Here is a 20,871-nt window from a genome sequence, read left to right as displayed (position 1 = left end):
GGGGTCCTCTGACCTGGGCTTTGGCTCTTCTCAGGAACCTTTTCTCCTGTAGGTCTCTGGCTGTGACTTCTCTCTGCTCTGGAGACTGTGGTGCAGGGGACAGCGTTGTTCTGTTGCGACGCCTGGTCTTGCGGCCTGAACTCTGCGTGGTACAGCTTGCAAACTCCCAGGTGAGACTTTTAGGCAGATCTTCGTCAGCGGACGGTGTCAGGTCTTCCTCATCCCAACGGGAATAGGGCAACATCTCCGGCTCTGAGTATAGATCCACTGCTGGTGGCTCCGGAGTCAGCTCCTCAGCTTCCTGGCCTCCTCTCCCCCTTAGTTCTTCGCTGCACTCTGGTTGTGGCAGTGCTGGGGATGGGCTTTCTTCAGCAGGCCCAGGCGGGGGACTCTTTGACGCGGCTGCAGGGGTTGCCTGAATCTCCTTGGGGGTATGCGGAGGGAGCAGATACCGATCCACCATCTCTTGTGGGAACTGGGCCTCTAGGTCAGCCTTCAGCTTCCAGTATTCGGGGTCCTCTCCTATCAGGGTCTTCCTAGCAGGGACCTCTTTGGACTGGGGAGCGGTGTCTGCTCTGGCCTTGCAGGCCGGGGTAAATAATGAGGTAATCTCTTGGCGGGCCGCGCCTGGCATGGCGGCGGCCTGGTCTTGGCGGGCCGCGCCCTGGATGGCGGCGGCCTGGTCTTGGCGGGCCGCGCCCTGGATGGCGGCGGCCTGGTCTTGGCGGGCCGCGCCTGGCATGGCGGCGGCCTGGTCTTGGCGGGCCGCGCCTGGCATGGCGGCGGCCTGGATCAGTGTCGCTGTTGCAGGGGGCTCTGTGCAAGCTGGGCTGGACGTCGCTGCAGCAGTCTGGGCTTGGCGGGCCGCGCCTGGCGTGGCTGCGGCCTGGTTCAGCACCTCACTTGCGGCGCGGACGAGCGTTGCTGCGGCGGTGGGGTCTCGGCGGGCCGGGCCTAGCAGGGCGGCGGCCTGGGTCAGCGTTACGCCTGCGGCGCGGATGAGGGTCGCGGTGGCAGCCGGTTCTTTGCGGGCCGGACTGGGCGTTGCTGCAGGGACCGGGTCTTGGTGGGCCGAGCAGGGCATCGCTGCGGCCGCTGGGGCTTGGAAGGCCGCACCTGGCGTGGCTGCGGCCTGCTTCAGCGTCGCCGCACCGGACGCCTCTTCGGGGACCGCGGGCGTGGCAGCAGGGGTCGGGGCACTTGCGCTGGCCGGGGCATCACTCGACTCACCCACCGGTGGCAGCATCGGGGTCTGCGTCATCGCCGTCCTGTCTGGCACTCGGCGCGCGGCTCTCCTTTCATAGGCCCGAACCGCGGCAGCCATCTCCAGCAGTTCCATTCGTTCTTCTCTAATCTGCTCCACGACCCGGTTCTCCAGTCGGTCGCAGAACTGGGCCAGCTCCCGATACCACCAGGCAGCGGAGCCCGGTTCTGGATTTCTGCGGTCAGACGCCATTTCTTCTGCGCCCTCTTCTGCACGACTCTCCAGCTGTGGACTCGCCGTTGCCTCTGATAGCAAGCTGTTCAGTTTCTGCTCTGCCTCTTTCAGCAGCTCCTCTCCCAGCAGCAGGCTTGTGGCTCTCTTTCCTTCCCGCCGTCTCTGGACGCTTCCACTCTCATAGCTGGCAAGCTCAGAACTCTGCAGGGGATCTCTGGGTAGCCACACCTCTTCGTGGGCGGTAACTTCTTCCAGCGCGGGCTGCTGTTGTTTTTCAGCGCGCTTTTCATGGTGGCAATATGGCGGCGCTTCCAATTTTTCAAGCGGACCGCCCAGGCACATGGTCACCTGTCTGAACAGGTCTAGTCCTTATCCTGTTCGTGACGCCAGATGTGAAGCCCTTGGTGGTTTGGGGTGACCCCGACTTTGAGTCCCTATGGGGGTCGCCCAGGGAAGATGCTGCAGCCTCTCTCCCCCTTTTGTTTGCCGTTTGCTTGTTCCCCGGACCAGGCCACTCCAGCTGCTTGCCTCCTGTGACCTATGGGCCCTCACTGCGGTTACGTGGCTGCGGCTTTTGTGGTGTTGTGGTGTGGGCTTTGAGAGCCCCACACCGGCAGGTTTAGCAGAAGAAAGCTGGATCTATCTTCGCTTCGGGATCTGCCGCCCGGTTGGGCCTGGTGCTCTCTAGCAGTCCCCTTACTTCCCACTCCGTGCTTTCTCTCTAGCTGAAGCTGGCTTTCAGGTAGCACTCCTAGTTGACCGTTCTCCCCCGTCAGTAGCCACTGCGCGGGCGCTGTTAGACAGCATCAACCCCACAGGTCTGCTCCTCACTGAGCCCTCTGGAGTTCTCCTCTAACTGACTCACTGCTCCTCCTCTCCTGTTCTTGCCTATGCCACCTAGCAACCAGACTCTCCACCACACCCCTTGAGAGGAGATGGAGGCTTTTGGCCCCCTCCACTATTCCAGTGAAGGTCAAGGCTTTGCCCCCTCCTGGGACCCCCAGGGGTCCTCTCAAAGGTACATGTGTGAGACCTGATCACTATGCGCCTGTGTTCCACTCCCCGGTCAGCCTTCTGGATTACCTGTATTGTACTGTCCCCAGCATGGGTGCAGTACTCAGTGGTGCCTGACCAGGTCAGGGGCGCCACAGTGACAGCAGGTTGACAATTTGTTTTTCATTAGAATTCCTTTCAGTTCTCAAGAATAAAGGGCTTTTCAATTCTATTGTGTACTACTCGGTTACCGGCCACCTCTGCAGTGTATCTCAGGTGGCCAGTTTCCTAAGGCTACTTTCACACATCCGGTTTGAGCACTGCGGCTCAATCCGGCTGTGAAAACTATGCAACGGATGCGGCGAAAACACCGCATCCTTTGCATAAGTTTTTACATGCGGCCCATCCGTTTTTTTCCGGTTGCGGCATGCTACTGAGCATGCACAGTGGAAAAAACCGCATGCGGCGAGCGGATGCGGTTTTTTCCGCATCGCGCCGCATCCGGCCTCCATAGGTATGCATTGAAAAATGCGCCGCAGCGGCCGGATGCGGCGCGATGCGGTGTTTTTTGCCGGAGCAAAAAACGTTGCAGGGAACGTTCGATCCGGCCGCGGCATCGGCTAAATCTGCCGCATGCGGCAAAAACCGGACCGAACGCAAGCCCCTGCGGCACAATACGGCACTAATGTAAGTCTATGCAAAAAAAAACCGCAACCGGTGTTACAAAAGCCGGTTGCGGTTTTTCTGCAGAACGCCGTATTGTGCCGCAGAGCAAAAATCCGGATGTGTGAAAGTAGCCTAAGTAAGAAGCTTTCGCTGCAAGCTTTTTTTATTTAGATCCTGCCTAGATATTGCCATCTTCAGTGCCCCTGTGCTACTCCCATGCTGCAGAGGTAAAGTTGTTTTGGACCATTGGCGCTACCAAAGTGTCCAAGTTCAGGGATGCGGTGCCCCTCGACAAGCAGTAAGCCAGGAGGCTGCAGAGCATTGCACTTCTAAACTAGATGAGGACACCACTTTTCTCTATTTTTCTTTTTTTTTTCCATTGATTGATTGATTACAGATGCATTTTATGCATTATTGCTCCTTTTGGATCCATTGATGAAACTTTTTTTTTCTTTGGTCCATGGATCTTCGCACAATAGATGAAAAGTGATGGCAAAAGATAATTTTAATCCCATATAATCATATAATTTATAATATAATCCCATTATAAGGGTGCCTTGTTATGGCTGAAACCCAAGCCCTCGATCTTTCTAGGACAGCTGCAGTCTTTGCTACATCCATCACCTAAATAAATCATGTTTAGCGTGATCTATCAAGAATAAAAATGAGTTCCTTTTTCTTTTTAGGATTATGAGTTTGCTTTGCCTGATGCTAAAACAACAAATCTAAGCTCGGCTTTGTGCGAAGCTTTCCCTGTACTGCTTGTTCGTTACTAATGAGAATTGGTTTACCTTGTTGTTGGCTGATAGAATGTTAGGACATGTGAGAGCTTGTAGGGTTTCTAACCTTCGCTCTTTGTAGAAAGGTTTTGCATTGTTAAAATAGTCACCGAAGGAGGCACCTAAAAGTTGTAAGGAAATTCCGCGCTGGAGCTAAAATATGCATGAAAACCTAGCCGCGCTAAATAATGCATGAAAACGAAGCCACAAGAAAATAGTAATTTCTCTTTAATTCATTTTCTACAGTGGGGAATTACTTATATGATTATCATGCATGAGATCCATACAGTGGTGCAACTACAGTCAGTTGGTACCTCGGTGCAAAATTTGGATCTGCCCCCTTCTCCCACATGTTGGTTCTAAATCCTGTAAAGCGGGCTTTACACGCTACGATATATCTAACGAGATGTCGGCGGGGTCATGTCGTAAGTGACGCACATCCGGTATCAGTAATATCGTAGCGTGTGACAGCTATGAACGAGCAGAAATACTCACCTTCTCGTTCATCGCTGACATGTCGCTCATTTTCTAAAAATCGAACGTCCGGTTGTTCATCGTTTCTGAGGCAGCACACATCGCTCCGTGCGACACCCCGGGAGCGATGAACTGCAGCTTACCTGCGGCCGCCGGCAATGCTGAAGGAAGGAGGTGGGCGGGATGTCTACTTCCCGCTCATCTCCGCCCCTCCGCTTCTATTGGCCGGCCGCTATGTGACGTTGCTGTGATGCCGAACGTCCCTCCCCCTTCAGGAAGTGGATGGTCGCCGCCCACAGCGAGGTCGTTTGGAAGGTAAGTACGTGTGACGGGGGGTTACAGCATTGTGCGACACGGGCAAGAAATTGCCTGTGCCGCACAAACGATGGGGGCGGTTGCGATCGCAAATGCGATCGCACGAGAAATTGCAGCGTGTAAAGCAGCCTTAAGTGTTGCCCCACCTCCTCCCCCTTCAGTATGTTCTGATGTCCTCCATCCTGAGCCCCTTTCTGGTAAATATGTCCCCCCATCCTTGTCTATATGTCCCCAATCATGAGATTCTTTATGGTAAATATGTCCCCCATCCTGGTTAATATGTCCACATCCTGGTAAATATGTCTCCAATCCTGGGTGGACCCCTTCCTTGTAAATATGTCCCCCATCCTGGTCTATATGTGCCAATCCTGACTTCCTTTATGGTAAATATGTCCCCCATCCTGGTAAATATGTTCCCAATCTTGCGTGGGCCCCTTCCTGGTAAATATGTCCCCCATCCTGGTAAATATGTCCCCAATCCTGGGCCCCTTCCTGGAAAATATGTCCCCATCATGGTAAATATGTCTCCCATTTTGGCATATAAGTCCCCCATCCTAGGCCATATCTTGGTAAATATAACCCCCATCCTGGTTAATATGGCCCAAAACTGGATCCCATATTCCAGATGGGGCCTTACAAATGACTTATACAGAGGTAACAATACGGTGGGATCATGGGATCTAATCTCTCTTTTTATACACCCTAAAATCTTGTTTGCTTTTGCAGCTGCTGTGTGACATTGAGCGCTGCTGCCAAGTCCCTCTTCTGCTCTGTAGTCCTGAATTTACTTCCATTTAATGTATACGCAGCTATAGGATTACTCCGTCCTAGGTGCATTACTTTACATTTATCAACATTAAATCTGATTTGCCAAGTGTCTGCCCATTCTGACATCTTATCCAGATCATTTTGTAATACTGTACTATCAAGGTTGGCTTTTAATATCCTACATAGTTTGGTGTCGTCAGCAAAAACTGACACTTCACTATCAATCCCATCCACAAGGTCATTAATAAAGAGATTAAAAAGTAATCGGTCCTAACACAGATCTCTGCGGTACTCCACTGCTGACTATAGCCCATTTATAGAATGTACCATTTAAAGGGAACCTGTCATCAGAAATTTAGCTATAAAGCTAAAAGTTCCCCCCTCTGCAGCTCCTGGGCTGCATTCTAGGAAGCTTCCTATAGATTTTGTGTCACCTTTTATCCCAAAATAAACACTTTATAAACTGGTACCTTTTCGTATGTAAATTTCTTAATTTTCCATGTGGGCGGGCTGCCTGATGTGCGTTGCTGTTCCTCCATCATATTGACGCTGCCCCCGAACGCTGAATTTGAAAGTTCAGGACACCGCCCCTGGGTGCCCGTGGTCCAGCGCATGCGCTGTTCCACTGTAGCGGTGCCGTGCACTGTGTGCACGTGCGACCGCTGTGACGCTTTGCGCGGGCACGAGGTTATGGGCGGCGCTGTTAGTGTCATCAGTAAGTGCCGCCCATAACCTCGTGACCGCACTTTCCCCTATTCCTCCAGCGTTATGCGCAAGCGCTGGAGGAATGATGCCCGGACGTCCCCTCCTTCCCATCATGCTCAGCACGAGGTCACGAGGTTATGGGCGGCACTTACTGATGACACTAACAGCGCCGCCCATAACCTCGTGCCCGCGCAAAGCGTCACAGCGGTCGCACGTGCACACAGTGCACGGCACCGCTACAGTGGAACAGCGCATGCGCTGGACCACGGGCACCCAGGGGCGGTGTCCTGAACTTTCAAATTCAGCGTTCGGGGGCGGCGTCAATATGATGGAGGAACAGCAACGCACATCAGGCAGCCCGCCCACATGGAAAATTAAGAAATTTACATACGAAAAGGTACCAGTTTATAAAGTGTTTATTTTGGGATAAAAGGTGACACAAAATCTATAGGAAGCTTCCTAGAATGCAGCCCAGGAGCTGCAGAGGGGGGAACTTTTAGCTTTATAGCTAAATTTCTGATGACAGGTTCCCTTTAAGACATTTTTTTTTTCTTCTCTTTTAGCCAATTCCTATATGCATATAGCTTACCCTGGTTCCTGCCCGTCCCTACTGTGGAGCCTGTAGCCGCCAGAGAAATTGGCCCAGACATCCAATCTTCGGCACTAGTTGTGTGTGCATAATTGGTCTCAATAATGAATAGTTTTGATGATATTATCTGATCAAGCTAATTTCACTTCTTTTAATTTTATTTTTTTTTTTTCAAGTTGAATGATAACACACTAGTCATGGATTTCCATTAGCCAAAAATTCTTATTCTTATCGCAGTCTACTTTGTAGTAATCAGTTTTGTGTTTGGGAAGATCAGCTGAAGATCTGGTTGTCTTTTGATGTGTGTTGGTTCGGTGCACAGTTTTGGCCGCCTTAGTTGTGTCTTCAACAGATTGTCCTATGAGCTTCCTCACAACAATTCTTTTACAAGCTGTTCCAAAGCAGAAAAGGAAAAGAATGCTGGGCAAATAATGTTGGACACAAAAGCATTTAGCTTTCTTATCACCAGTCATTTCCAGACATGAATATACAAATTTGCTCTCCTACCTATCATACTGTCTATCTAGTGCAACTAATAAAGGTACCTACCATTCACAGACATCTGTTTTGGACTTGAGGGATATCTTTTTTCCTGTTGGAAGAGAGTTAATTTGCATTGTTTCTCTCTAGGAAGCTTTGTTTGACCTCTAAGAATCTCTTCATCATGTTATTAATTCCTAAAGCAAGGGTGCAAAACTGGAGGCCCATGCGATCCTCCATGTTTTTCCATGCAGCTATCAACTATCTGGTCTCAGGCTCGTCTGACAGTGTCTGATGGCTGTCCACATGTATTACCCTTGTTTTGGAATAGATAGTTTCCTTAGGGATGTGTAACAAGTGTGCCATGTCTGTTATCATCATCTAGGTAAGAAGTAGATGAAGTAGAGAAATGGCCTGGCCCATGTATGAGTAATCCTTTTAGTTTATCGGAGAAGTGAAACACTCCACTATGTCAGCATCTCTCATAAAGTGCAATGGTGAGAGCTGAATCCATGGTATTTTTCTTTCCGGACTGTAAATGGGAGACGAGAGGACCTCTATGCTCCGGTGAGGTGGGAGTCCTAAAAATGTAATTATTGTGATGTTCATGATCTGTTATTATAGCCCATAGTGATGGTTCAATATGACTATGTGGACCTTCATGCAAAAAGAGTTGTGCGCCCATGTCCATAAACAAGAGTGTCCATGCTGTCTTCATGTTCTAGTCTAGATTTCATCAGTTTCTGATTTTCTTTTCATCAAAACCTATTGTTTGGGGTTTTTTTTAATACCTCCAGCTCCACAACTGACATAGTAGTCCAAAAATTACTGTGTTTTTGGATGATTCTAGAGTCTATATTATGGCTGCAGCACCATGGATACAGTTATTTGAGTGCCAAAGGTAGACGATACTGATTACCTAAGTTGAGTTCTAATATGCGACTGTTTTGCGGTTGAGTGAAATAAGCTTTTGGACCCCCATACACCTTAGACTAAAGTCGTCCAAACCCCAATATATTGGCAGGATCAGCTGACAGTCTATGGGGCGGGGGAGGTCTCTCAAATGTCCCTCAACAGATAATATCAGGAGATTAGGGTTGGGCAGTTAGAACTTTCATGTCCGACCCTTGTGTTCCTCAAGACATAATCCGCTACCAGAGCTATCTGGTTTTCTCTGGTCTCACCTTTGGAAACATATGCGCGCTCATGTGTATGGGAGTGTCCGGAGACATAGCTGTTAGCCGAATAACCATTATGCCACCAGCTTTGGTATGTGTTTGTCCAGACTTAGGGTCCCATTACACATAGCGATCCCACCAGCGATCCGACCTGGCAGGGGAATCACTGGAATGTCGCTACATGGTCGCTGATGAGCTGTCAATCAGGCAGATTTCCATAGCAACCAGCCATCAGCCACCAGCGACTCGTGTAACAACGGCTCCCTGCACACTCAGAACCGGCACTCGTTGGTCTCCCGCCGTCAAACATGCCGATGCATGCTGCACAGCGGGACACCAACGAGCAAAAAATGGTCCAGATCGTTTTGTCACGGTCAGCGACCTCGCAGCAGGGGCCCACTCGCTGCTGCTTGCCACACACAGTGATATCGCTGGCGAGGTCGCTGATACGTCACAAAACCTGTGACGTTTCAGCGATCTCGCTAGCGATTTCGCTATGTGAGACGTGGGCTTTACCAGAGACATCTTAAAAAGCTTGTTCATGCTGTGACTATCCCGTAATTCTAAGCTGTAATTAACGCCCTCTAGTTGAACATTAGTTACCTAGTTTGATTTCTTGGATGACTGGTGGTCACTCTTTTAATGATGGTTGACAGTATAATTATACATTCTAGAATAAAGTTGCAGATTAATGCTTATTTTTTTTCATTACTTAGAAAGACTTCTTTTTCTTTGTTAAATCAAGACATTTCCAAAGATTTTCAAAAATATAAATTAAATTAAAAAAATATCTTTCTCACTTGCAGATTGACTTGGAACCAGAAGGAAAGGTTTACGTGGTCATCGATCTCTCGGGCTCCTCAGGGGAAGGTACGTTTTTTTTCTCAATAAATCCCTTATCTCCAGAAAGGTGCTGATTTCTTCTGACAAAATGCTCAGGAATGTATTTTTAAATGCTTTCGTATATCTGAAGTTTTTGTATTTCTGAACTTTACCTGCCTATGTTGTGGACAAGGGCAGCTACTTTCTGATTCACAGAAAGTCAGTCTTGACAAGACTTGACAAGACTGAGTTGTATAGAACATTATATTTAACTTATAATATGACTGTTAAGTTAATAATATAAATTTCATTACCAAATCTTCAAATTTACCCAAATTAGTTGATGCAACAATAAATACACCAACATCAAAATCTACTACATGTATTATTTTGTATGACCTCAATGATTGTGAAGGACAGCACAAAGTCTTCTAGGCATGGAATGAACAAGTGGAGACTTAAGGGTGCTTTACACGCTGCGACATCGTTAGCGATAGCACCCGCCCCCATCGCTTGTGCGACATTTGGTGATCGCTGCCGTAGCGAACATTATCGCTATGGCAGCGTCACACGCACATACCTGGTCAGCGACGTCGCTGTGACCGCCGAACAATCCCTCCTTCAAGGGGGAGGTGCGTTCGGCGTCATAGCGACGTCACTGCGGCGTCACTAAGCGGCCGCTCAATAGCAGAGGAGGGGCGGAGATGAGCAGCCGGAACATGCCGCCCACCTCCTTCCTTCCTCATTGCCGGTGGACGCAGGTAAAGAGATGTTCGTCGTTCCTGCGGTGTCACACATAACGATGTGTGATGCTGCAGGAATGACGAACAACATCGTACCTGCAGCAGGAACGATATTATGAAAAGGAGCGACGTGTCAACGATCAGCGATTTTTGACACTTTTGCGATCGTTGATCGTCGCTCCTTGGTGTCACACGCTGCAATGTTGCTAACGGCGCCGGATGTGCGTCATTAACGACATGACTCCGACGATATATCGTTAGCGATGTCGCAGTGTGTAAAGCACCCTCTAATGCAACAACTATCTTTTTCCATTCTTCAAGTTACGATCTCTTTTAGAGCCTGGATGCTGGATGGAAAGTGATGACAACTTGTTTCTTCAGAATTCCCCATAGGTGTCTGGTTGGGTTCAGCTCTGGAGACACATGGCCACTGAATCACTCTCACCCTGTTCTTCAGAAATGCAAAAGATGTTTGTTTTGGATGATTGTCATGTTTGAAAAGTGCACGTCTACCAAGCGCACGGAGAGATGGCTGCATCTTCTCTTTCAATATAGAGCATAACATCTGTGAATTCATGATACCATCAAGCTGCCCGACACCATCTAATAGTTTTTGATGTAGGGTGTATTTAGTTTTGCATCAACTAATTTAAGTAAGAATGAAGATTTCGTAATGAAAGTTATATTATTAACCTTACTTTCATGTAATGGATTAAAAAAAACTGTTCTATGAAACTTACTCTTGTCAAAATTTTGGAAATGGTTCTTTTATTCAGGGAGATATTGCTTAAAAGCAATATCAAAGGGGGTGTACTCATTTTTGCTGAGAACTGTTAGTGAGAAAAGGATAAAATGTTTTTTTGAAAGAGGAGTAGAATCTGTGGTCTTGAATTTTAGGAGATCTTTCTTATTAGAATAGTTGTCTCATGAGCTTGCAAAGGCCATGTACAATGTTGTCCCACCAGTGTGAACTGTGCTCTTTCAGACTCTCTTGCAGGGTTCCACCACTTTTGGGATATGGACAGGGATAGTCTTCATGAAACAGCTCCTTCACAACTTCCATCATTGGTGCCTAATTTGATTTCTAGATATTCTCTTACTTGCATGTCTATGTGCCTTAACATTAGCACAAGGTTTAGATTATTCAAAGTTGGAAATGTCGTGTTGTCTCACCACCTAAAACTAAGTACACCATCCATACTTATTTTTTTTTTCTTGTTCCAACTTATCTAAAATAAAAATGTGATGCAGCTTTGCAATTAATCTTCATTAGGGCTCATTCACATGACCGTTCAGTTTTTGCAGTCTGCAAAACACGGTCCATTTTTTTCACGGAGGCATCCGTGTGACATCCGTTCCGTATACGGGCCGTGTGTCATCCGTGTGCCTTCCGATTTTTTGCAGACCGCAAAACACGGAAGCAGCTAGATAGATAAATAGATGGATCTAGCTAGATATAGATAGAGGGATAGATAGATAGATAGAGGGATAGATAAAGAGACAGAGAGATATTTAGAGGGATGAATGAATGAATGAATGAATGAATAGAGGGATAGATAGAGGGATATATAGATAGTAGATCAGAAAGACATATAGTGTTCCACTCCCCAGCATTTTGTAATCTTGCACCCTTTAGTGCCTTTCATCTGGCACTAAAGGGTGCTTAGCCTTGTATTTAGCCAAAAAAAAATAATAAAAAAAAAACGATGTGGGGTCCTTTTATTTTTTGTTGCCAGCTCGGGTAAAGCAGACGGCTGCAGCCTGCAGACCACAGCTGGCAGCTCCACATTGGTTAGTAATCCATAACAGAGGGCACCCCACGCTGTTATTTTAAATTAAATAAATAACTTAAAACAAAAAATGTGAGGTCCCTTCCAAATTGGATCACCAGCCAAGGTAAAGTGGACAGCTGTGGTCTGGTATTCTCAGACTAGGGAGGTCCACAGTTCTTGGACCCTCCCCAGCCTAAGAATAGCAGGCCGCAGCTGCCCCAGAAGTGGCGCATCCATTAGATGTGCCAATCCTGGTGCTTTGCCCAGCTCATCCCGATGCTCTGCTGCGATGGCAAACGGGGTAATATATGGGGTTGATACCAGATGTGTAATGTCACCTGGCATCAAGCCCTGGGGTTACTGATGTCACGGCATCTATCAGATACCTGACATCACAAACCCAGTCAGTAATTAAAAAAAAATAGACGACAAACAAATTTATATTTGAAAAAAAAACTCCCCAACACATTCCCTCTTTCACCAATTTATTGAAAAGAAAAAACAAGTCCGGGCAATAATTTTTTTTTATTAATGTGTACGACCTTAAGGATACATAAAAGAATAAGTATGTTTGGGAAAGTAAAAAATCCCTTTAAAAAAAATTGGGGCATCTGGGATTTCGTCCTTGTTTCTAAGTTGCTAATTATTTCTGAGGTATTTGTTTTGGCGATTCCTTACAGTTCCCGGTTTGCATGTGAGTGGTGTACCACATAATTAGAAAAGCAATTGTTATGTAACGTGGTTGATTCACAGCTTCCATCTGCTGTAGACATGTTTGTGCCAGCTCCTTGGCTTGGCTAAACGGGTGCGCTTTGCACTTCTCGCCCAGCCTTTGGTGTGATTTTTACACTCCCGTTTAATACAGTGTAAAGTTGTTAACAAATAGTTAATCGTAATCTCTGTTCACATGAATGGCTCTTGTTTTCCTAACTTTGACAGCTAGTGTTTATGGACATTTGCTTCGCTGCCCATTTTAGCAGCTTTATGTCACAATGCTGAATATTTCCCGGCTGTTTGTAGGTATCGCTAACAGTACTAAGCCTCTCCGTGGTTTTCGAGACGCTGTCTTAAGAAAAGCACAACCCAAAACCCTTGGCCAAATTCCAAACTTGGTTCTTCAGAGGAATTAATTGGAGATATTTGTAACTGTAAGATGCCAGATGACTATTTTGCTTTTTGGCGTTTTTAATAGTTTTGAGCGGACCCGGATCCGCAAAATCCGGATCCGCACGGTTTGAGAGCCCGATCCGAGTCCGACCAGTACCCGGGATTTGGGGTGCACGATCCGTTTTTTTTTCTCTCTCTCTCTCTCTCTCATCCCGGATCCGGCTCCCCATTGATTTACATGGACGCGGATTCCGGATTGGATCCGGACTTCTGCGGCAATCAGCCGGACCCGGATTATAACCGATCCGCTCAACTCTAGTTTTTAACCCATGATGCACAAAAAAGTAGATAATATAAATTGTTAATGAATTTGTGTATTGGCTATCGGTTGATAGAAGACTATGGCATTTACTGTACCTGAGGGTGGACTCTAGAGTTTTCTGATCAGGTCAGGTTGTGTATTGATCAGGAAATTATCCCTTGAGATTCACTAAAATTTGGACAGCAGGTGCAACTTAAAACAACCCCTTCTCCGCCACTATATTTTTCACAAGTAAAATAATAACACTTCTTTTCCTTTCATCGCCGTCCTGCTCTGTGTGGATGACACATCCTACCTCATCCACCTTGAGTCTTACATTGTGCTCCTGCGCACGCGCACTTCTCTCTGCCCTGTTGAGGGCAAATCAAACTATTTTAGCGGTCTTTGACTTTTCCCCGCGCCTGCGCATGATAGTACTTTGTGTGACGCCCTGGCCTATCAGGTCGTCACAGGGTATTGTGCAATCTGCCCTTCTGCACAGTATCCGCATCCTCCTTGGTTACGGATCCCTGTTCTTTGGTGTTGCTAAGATCAGAACCAGTCAAAACCCTAGGAACACTTTGCACCACACCCACCAGACACACCATTGGGGAGCCTGAAGGGAATAGGGCCGCTCATTTGGGGGGTTGGTAGGGGAAAGTAAAAAAAGTGAGAGGAGAAGTGAAAAAGGAGTGGAAGGAGTAGGAGGGGGAGTGGTGACTCTCGGAGGGAGAGGTCACCGGTTTGGAGCAGGGCTCCTGAAGACTACTAGGTGGCAGACCTTGGTCTGGGCCTGGTAGGAGCTGGAACCCCGGTCACAGGGGATCGTGTCAAGGGGCACAGATCTGCCGAGGAGGGCAGCTGGTAGCCTTGAGCCATCTCTGGTCAGGGGCCAGGGAACGACTGGGTACGCGGACCCTAGGGTGGGAAGTAGCTTCAAGCGTCCTGGTAATTTACCCAACGGGGGAATAGGACTTTTCCCAAAACACAGTCCATCAAATCCAAAGCGTGAACCTTGAGAGCAAGCTCACTCCGTTAGCCATATGGGTGAGCGGGACCCGATTAGTTCCACACTATAGGGTCCAACAGTTAAGAAGGTGCTATGGAAAAGGTCACAGGCTAACAAGCAACACCAAGGGCACGGATCCAAGCGTGCTCCCTCCTTGCTGCAGTGGTGCTCAGAATTCTGGTTTACAAGCTGTCGGTGTCAGTATTCTTGGACTGAGTGAGTAAGCAGAAACCCTTTCCTTTCCCAACGGCACCCCTTAGCGGCCACCACCAGGGCACAACCCCCTACCACGGAGGGGTTAGACACCTTGCCGCAATACCACCGCCACTGGGCTCCCCCCCAACAGCAGCAGTGGTACTCCATCTTACCACGCACCGTGGGTGGTGTCACGAACTTCTAACTCCCCTGTATATACTCCCCTTTTTAAATTCGAGTGTCCACACGAACTCCCGGGTCCGGAGACCCCTCGAGCCACCGCGGTTCTGGATCCGAGCCGCTCGGCCGCTGACACGGGGGCGGTACATTTTCCCTCGGCAGGGCAGAGAAAAGTGCAGGAGCGCAATGGAGGACACTGCGTTTTTGATGTAGGACAGGTCATCCACATGGAGCTGGGAAGAGGACAGCGAAGGAAGGAAGATATGAGGCACCGGACCAAGACCAGCGACGCCCATCGGACTGGACACCCCCACAGGTGACTATAATAAAGGTGTTTTTTATATTATCAAAGAACAAAAGGGTGGTCCTGCACCAATCCGCGTATTTACCTGCGGTACCGCATGTATCCGGAGAGATGTGGCTGCAAAGTGACTAATCCAGAGCGGGGGTGCACGTCAGCACTGAAGATCCGAAGGTAATAAGAGAGGTAGAGAAAGACCGCACTCCATCCGCTACTCTTGTGCTGGAAGACGTTTATTAAAACAGGTGCATGGGTGAAAAGAGGGCCGGAGGCAACCTGTCAGCTGGCTCCCAAGAGAGGACGACGGCCATTTCGCCTTAATTAGGCTTCCACAGGTCCACGGTGGACCTGTGGAAGCCTAATTAAGGCGAAACGGCCGTCGTCCTCTCTTGGGAGCCAGCTGACAGGTTGCCTCCGGCCCTCTTTTCACCCATGCACCTGTTTTAATAAACGTCTTCCAGCACAAGAGTAGCGGATGGAGTGCGGTCTTTCTCTACCTCTCTTATATGTTTTTTATATTATACAGAGCGGCCTGGGCTCTTATATACAGTGTTCTAGTATTCAGCTTACTGGTGGTGGCCACAGCTTATAGGAGAAAAGCCTGGTGATTAACCCCTATTCTGTAATATTCTACAGCCCTCGTAACATTTTATTCTGAGCAATATAACATCACGGCGTTCATTCAACAAAAGTGAATTCACTCTTTACATTTATAGCATGTTAAACTTTTCACTTATGTTTAAAGACATGTAAATTAGTTTAATATCGTCAGGGGTTAGATTAGAAAAATTGCATAACACCATAAAAAGAAAGTCTTCCTATTCTGAATCCACGCCAAGTGTTCTCGAGTCTCGAGATATTACTTTTATTTTATGTGGCCTAAGAAAATACAAAGTGTATTAATTATGCCCTGTCTAAGCTCACGGTGATCTGCCAAGATCCCCCAGCTAGCTGCCACAGTAAAAATACACAACTTGTCTAAAAGCATTTCTGCCATAGATCAGCCACCTGCAACCATTCTGCCCAGAGCCGAGGTGCCATAAGGACAAAACATGTAGGAAAGTTTCCATGTACATTAACACCGATGATTAAAAACGTCTGTAAAAGTCTAATGTACACGACTAAGTTTCTAATATTCACTGTTTTATTATGAAATTTAAAATCTTACCTAAAACTGTGTTGATTAAAAATTATCTAATATATCTTAAAAATGCCCTGTTACTTGCCATAAATATGATCTAAATGCCACTTTTCTTCCGAATCTGGAATAATTTTTCTTTTGCCTCTGCTCCTCTCTGTTCCTGAGATATGGTACGTTCTTCCCTGTCTATAAATCTAATCTTTATAGCCAAAGAGGCGTGGTCTATAAGAAGACACCCATAGACAACAGTTGATGACCACGCCCACTTGACTTAAAAGGCTAGCTTTACATAACCGGGAAGAGGAGGCCATATCTCAGGAATGGAGAGGCGCAGGGACAAAAGAAAAAACACTCCAAATTCAGGAACACAGCGGAATATAGGAAAGAGGGGGCCATATCTCAGGAATGCAGGGGGCCATATCTCAGGAATGGAGGGGGCCATATCTCAGGAATGGAGGGGGCCATATCTCAGGAATGCAGGGGGCCATATCTCAGGAATGGAGGGGGCCATATCTCAGGAATGGAGGGGGCCATATCTCAGGAATGGAGGGGGCCATATCTCAGGAATGGAGGGGGCCATATCTCAGGAATGGAGGGGGCCATATCTCAGGAATGGAGGGGGTCATATCTCAGGAATGGAGGGGGCCATATCTCAGGAATATCGAGGCGCAGGGCTAAAATAAAAACAACCCCAGATTCAGGAAAACAATGAAATTTAGACCAGGCAAAATGTACCGCCCCGCGGGCTCGGCTGCAACAGCAGAGCCGCTCGGATCCGTGCTTGTACGGTGGGTGGTGGCTCAAGCTCCTCACGGACCTGGGGGTCACGTCGCTCTGCAAGGGGGTTGGCACTACACGCAGGGACTTGATGGGGAGTTCCACGGCCGGGGCCGCGGTGGTTTGGTTTGGGATGTAAGTTCGTGACGCCACCCACGGGTTGTGGTGAATAAATGGACACCACCGCTGCCGTTAACTAGGCCTCCTGGGGATGGTGTTGCGCAGCTTGGTGTTGACCCCTCCATGGGTAGGGGAGTGATGGTCCCGGGGGCCCGAGGGAGGTGCGGAGGCGTGGGAGCGGATGCGGGCGTATGCTGGTGCGGTGTGGCGCGGTGCGCGGCCCGAAGGCACTGGTGTACTCACTATGACACAATACACTGGAGTCTCTGGTAAACCAAACGGGATGATGAACGGGGCCCGCAGCCGGCTGCAGCTTCTACCTGAACGGGTTGGTGGTTTCCGCCTTTCTCCTGCACCTGTTATATGAATGTTTGACTCCTATGCCTAAGCAACGGTAGTCCGCTCCCCGGCTTGCTGGTTGTCGGAAGAGCCATGTTTGCTCGCAGACGCTGGCCCTTTGGGTCTCTATGCCTTGGCGGTGGCTTTACCCTGTATGGTTGGGCTGTTGTCTTCTAACGGGTCTTGTGTGGGATAGGTCCTTAAGTCCAGTCCTCAATCAGTTGATTTGACTCGGCCCTGTCGGTTCGGGGCTTTGTACTGGGTCTGAGTACCCCTCCTGGTGCTCCGATTTCCAATCGGTTCCCCCGTTCGGTACCGGCGGGCCACCGCCCGACCCCGGTCCCTACGGTTCCACCGGCTGTAATCCCAGCTCCTGCAGGCGGCCACCACAGTCTGCCTCCTTGCCAAAGGTGACTGGGCTCCAGCCCAGCCACCTGAGTAGACTCTTGGCAGGCCTGGTCACAGGTCTGCCCTTGAACTCAAGCTCCCTCCTTCACTGTCAAGGCTACTCTTCACACTGCTCTAGAACTTCTGTCTTTTCCCGCCTCCAGGCCTGTGAACTCCTCGGTGGGCGGAGCCAACTGCCTTGTGGACATCAAACCTGGAGGGTGGTGACAAGGGTTTGTTGGTTGGCTGCTGTTACCTACTCGGGGAGGAGGGGTGTGTGTGTGTGACTACCTGAGACGACCTGACTAGTCCAGGGCGTCACAAAAACATTACATACTTATGGCAAGTGACAGGTCTGCTGTTAAAGCTTTGTTTTTCTGGTAAGGGTCTCCAATACCCCAGCATAGACATAGATTGTAAAATTGAAACTCCCTGTACTATAATTTCGTCTTTAGATCTTTTCCTGTAAACCTGGACATTTTCCAGGCCACATCCCATTATCCTTCTATCCACAGCCCATTTCCAGCTCCCAAAGGACTCATTCAGACATTCGCTTGTCACATACGTACCCATTATAATCTATGTTGCGGTTCATATGTTCATGTTTTTTTCCAGACCGAATGGTTTGCAGATAATCACAACTAATAGTGCATTTTTGATCAGTCACAGATCAATATTTCCCTTACAAGTCTATGGGCTCACGAAAATCATGGACAGAACCCGATGGCGTCAGAGTGCAGTCCGACTGCTATGTGTGATTAATATTGTAATGTATAGGAGAAGCTGTGTAATTTATTTTTATTTTTTTCATAATAATTTTCTCAAAATTTCTGACTAAATACTGATGATAAAAAGTAACCAAACACCCGGACTGTGTTTGCAAACCAACAAAATCACTGATGTTGGAATGAGGTCTAGACTTGCATTTGGATCTGCTGGGAGCACTTGCTTTCCAGAGATAGTGTGAGGCTTCTATGGCGCCAGGAAAATTTACCAACTGTTCCTGGTTGGAAATGGTCATACCCGTGGAGGTTTGGGGCCACAGGTTCAGCCGGTCTTTAGATAAAGTTCGGTTTGTGTCCCTGACTTGACCTAAACAACCATGGAAGTCAATGATTGGCCCTGAAAAAGAGGTTGATAGAAAAGAGAAAAGAGAAGTCTTTCGGGGGACCAGTAGAGACAGGAGAGGCATCAGCAGTAGAGATGAACAAACCCATGGAAGTTGTGGTTCAGCCGCACTTTAGATAAGGCTGGACTCACACTAGCGTAGAGCATCAGATGCGATATGCTAATGACCCCCGACTCAGGCTCTGCTGTGAGCGTGAGCCGAGTGTCATGCGACTGTGACCCGATCTTGTGATCTAGTCACAGCTGTGAAGCTGAGGGCGGGTGCTGCGAAGGAGAGGGAGGGGTTAATCCCACCCATCTCCTCCAATGTCAGCCTGTGCGTATATCGCACTGCACTGGGATAACATTCGAGTGCAGTCCGATGATTCTCTCATACCCATTCGCTTGAATTGGTGTGAGGGATATGGTTCTAGCAGAAATTGCAGCATGTTGCCGCTTTTCTCGCATCCAGAATCTAGATGTGAGATAAGCTGACCAACTGTTTTCCCTCATTGACTAACATAGGTCCGAGTGCAATGCGAGATTTTCTTACGTTGCACTCGTCCAACTTTCACGCTCGTGTGAGTGCACCCTAAAGTTCAGTTCTGGACTCGACCTGAACCGCATTAGAAGTTACTGATTGGGCAGTTCGGCTCTGTGCCCACTTGCAGCCAGCCTTAGACAGAGCACTTCCAGGGCAGGGAAGGGGAGTTTTTTTCATTTTTATTTTTTTGTACACTCTACATCCGATAACGCTAATTTTATCCCCAGTGTGAGCCATTCAATCACTGCAAGCGGCTCGCACTGGGCTGACCGCTGGGCATACCCAAGCACAATGATGCTCACTCAGTGGCTTGCACCCAAACTCCCAGCTTGAACACTGATTTTTTTGTAAGGTCTGTGTTCGGTGCAAACAATGTACTTTACTGTTCAGCTCTATTCCTGGTGTCCACAATGTCTTCTCTTTCTTTGTGTGCCTACACCCTTTTCGTGTCCTCCCTTTCCTGGTAGCCGACCTCCGAATGTGTCTTTAGACAGTTACTCCATCTGATGTCTGAGCATTCTGATGTTACCCAGATGGACCCGTCCAGAAGAGCTTCTTTCTGGGAGATGTCCGAAGTTTCCAACTCTTACATGAGTCCAGGTAGTCTAAATCCCGGCCTAGATAGGAGGCTAACAAAGCTGTGTGACAAACGCTTTGTAATTGTGGTCATATTGATTGTCAGTCAAGTTTCCCAGAAATAAGACCACTTTTATTGTTTTGCTCTTTTATGTTTCTCAGGGAGCTAAATATTTTTATAAATCTTTTTTAATAAGTTTTAAAATTATTTAAACACTATTTTATGCCTTCATGGCCACACGGAGCTCATTTGGCATAATCCCAGATACCTAATGGAATATTTGGCAGCTGCCGTGACTTCAGAGTAGGTAGAGATCGATGACGGTTGTCTGACAGAGATTTGATCATATAAAAGTGTTTGAGTCTTTTAGTTTATTATAAGAGATTAATGATCCCACCTGGCTTCGTAGCTCATCAGCGGGTACTGCTGAAATAAATGTCACTGAATGTATTCCCGAGCCCCGGATTACCAAATATCAGGATAAATTCTCGTAATATTGGGGCATGCTGAATGCTAAAAATTTTTCTGAATTTATTTCTTTAGGGTTTCTTCTAAGAATCTGTAAAAACGAATTCAATCAGTATTGGACGGGTGCTGCTCGTACCCACCATTAATTTTTACCAAGTGCATACATATTACAATATGTTGTTATTACCCCTTCAAGCGGTTTTCTCATAAAAGCCATTTATCCCCTGTATGTCCCCTGTGATAAATTCTTAACACCCCGATAATGATAACATACTCCCAATCCCCATTCCTCAAAGATCAGGATTGAATGGATGGGAATTCAGTGGATGTTGCATTGTATTTTCTGATGGGCATGGATGTACCTACATAGTCTGAGCTCCGAGTGGACTGTAAAGAAACAGCATTTTTGGAAATGTATTCACACAGTTACAAGAGGAATAATAGAGGAGCGACACAATGTAGACTTCACTGCGGCGTCACTAAGCGGCCGGCCAATAGAAGCGGAGGGTCGGAGATGAGCGGGACGTAACATCCCGTCCACCTCCTTCCTTCCGCATTGCCGGTGGAGGCAGGTAAGGAGATGTTCGTCGCTCCTG

General features: G+C 47.9%; 1 protein-coding gene across 1 annotated transcript in view; it reads left to right on the top strand.

Annotated features, from left to right (window-relative positions):
• PRKCE (protein kinase C epsilon) overlaps nucleotides 1–20,871 on the top strand; it is a 616,040-nt gene that overhangs the window by 214,810 nt on the left and 380,359 nt on the right. Inside the window, exon 2 of the mRNA XM_075339195.1 lies at nucleotides 9,192–9,255. Coding sequence (XP_075195310.1) covers nucleotides 9,192–9,255 — 64 coding nt within the window. The remainder of the gene's footprint in view (nucleotides 1–9,191; nucleotides 9,256–20,871) is intronic.

This window comes from Anomaloglossus baeobatrachus, chromosome 3, assembly GCF_048569485.1.
Source record: "Anomaloglossus baeobatrachus isolate aAnoBae1 chromosome 3, aAnoBae1.hap1, whole genome shotgun sequence".
Taxonomy (NCBI): domain Eukaryota; kingdom Metazoa; phylum Chordata; class Amphibia; order Anura; family Aromobatidae; genus Anomaloglossus; species Anomaloglossus baeobatrachus.
The sequence above is the reverse complement of the archived record's forward strand: the minus strand, read 5'-3'. Positions and strand labels throughout refer to the sequence as shown.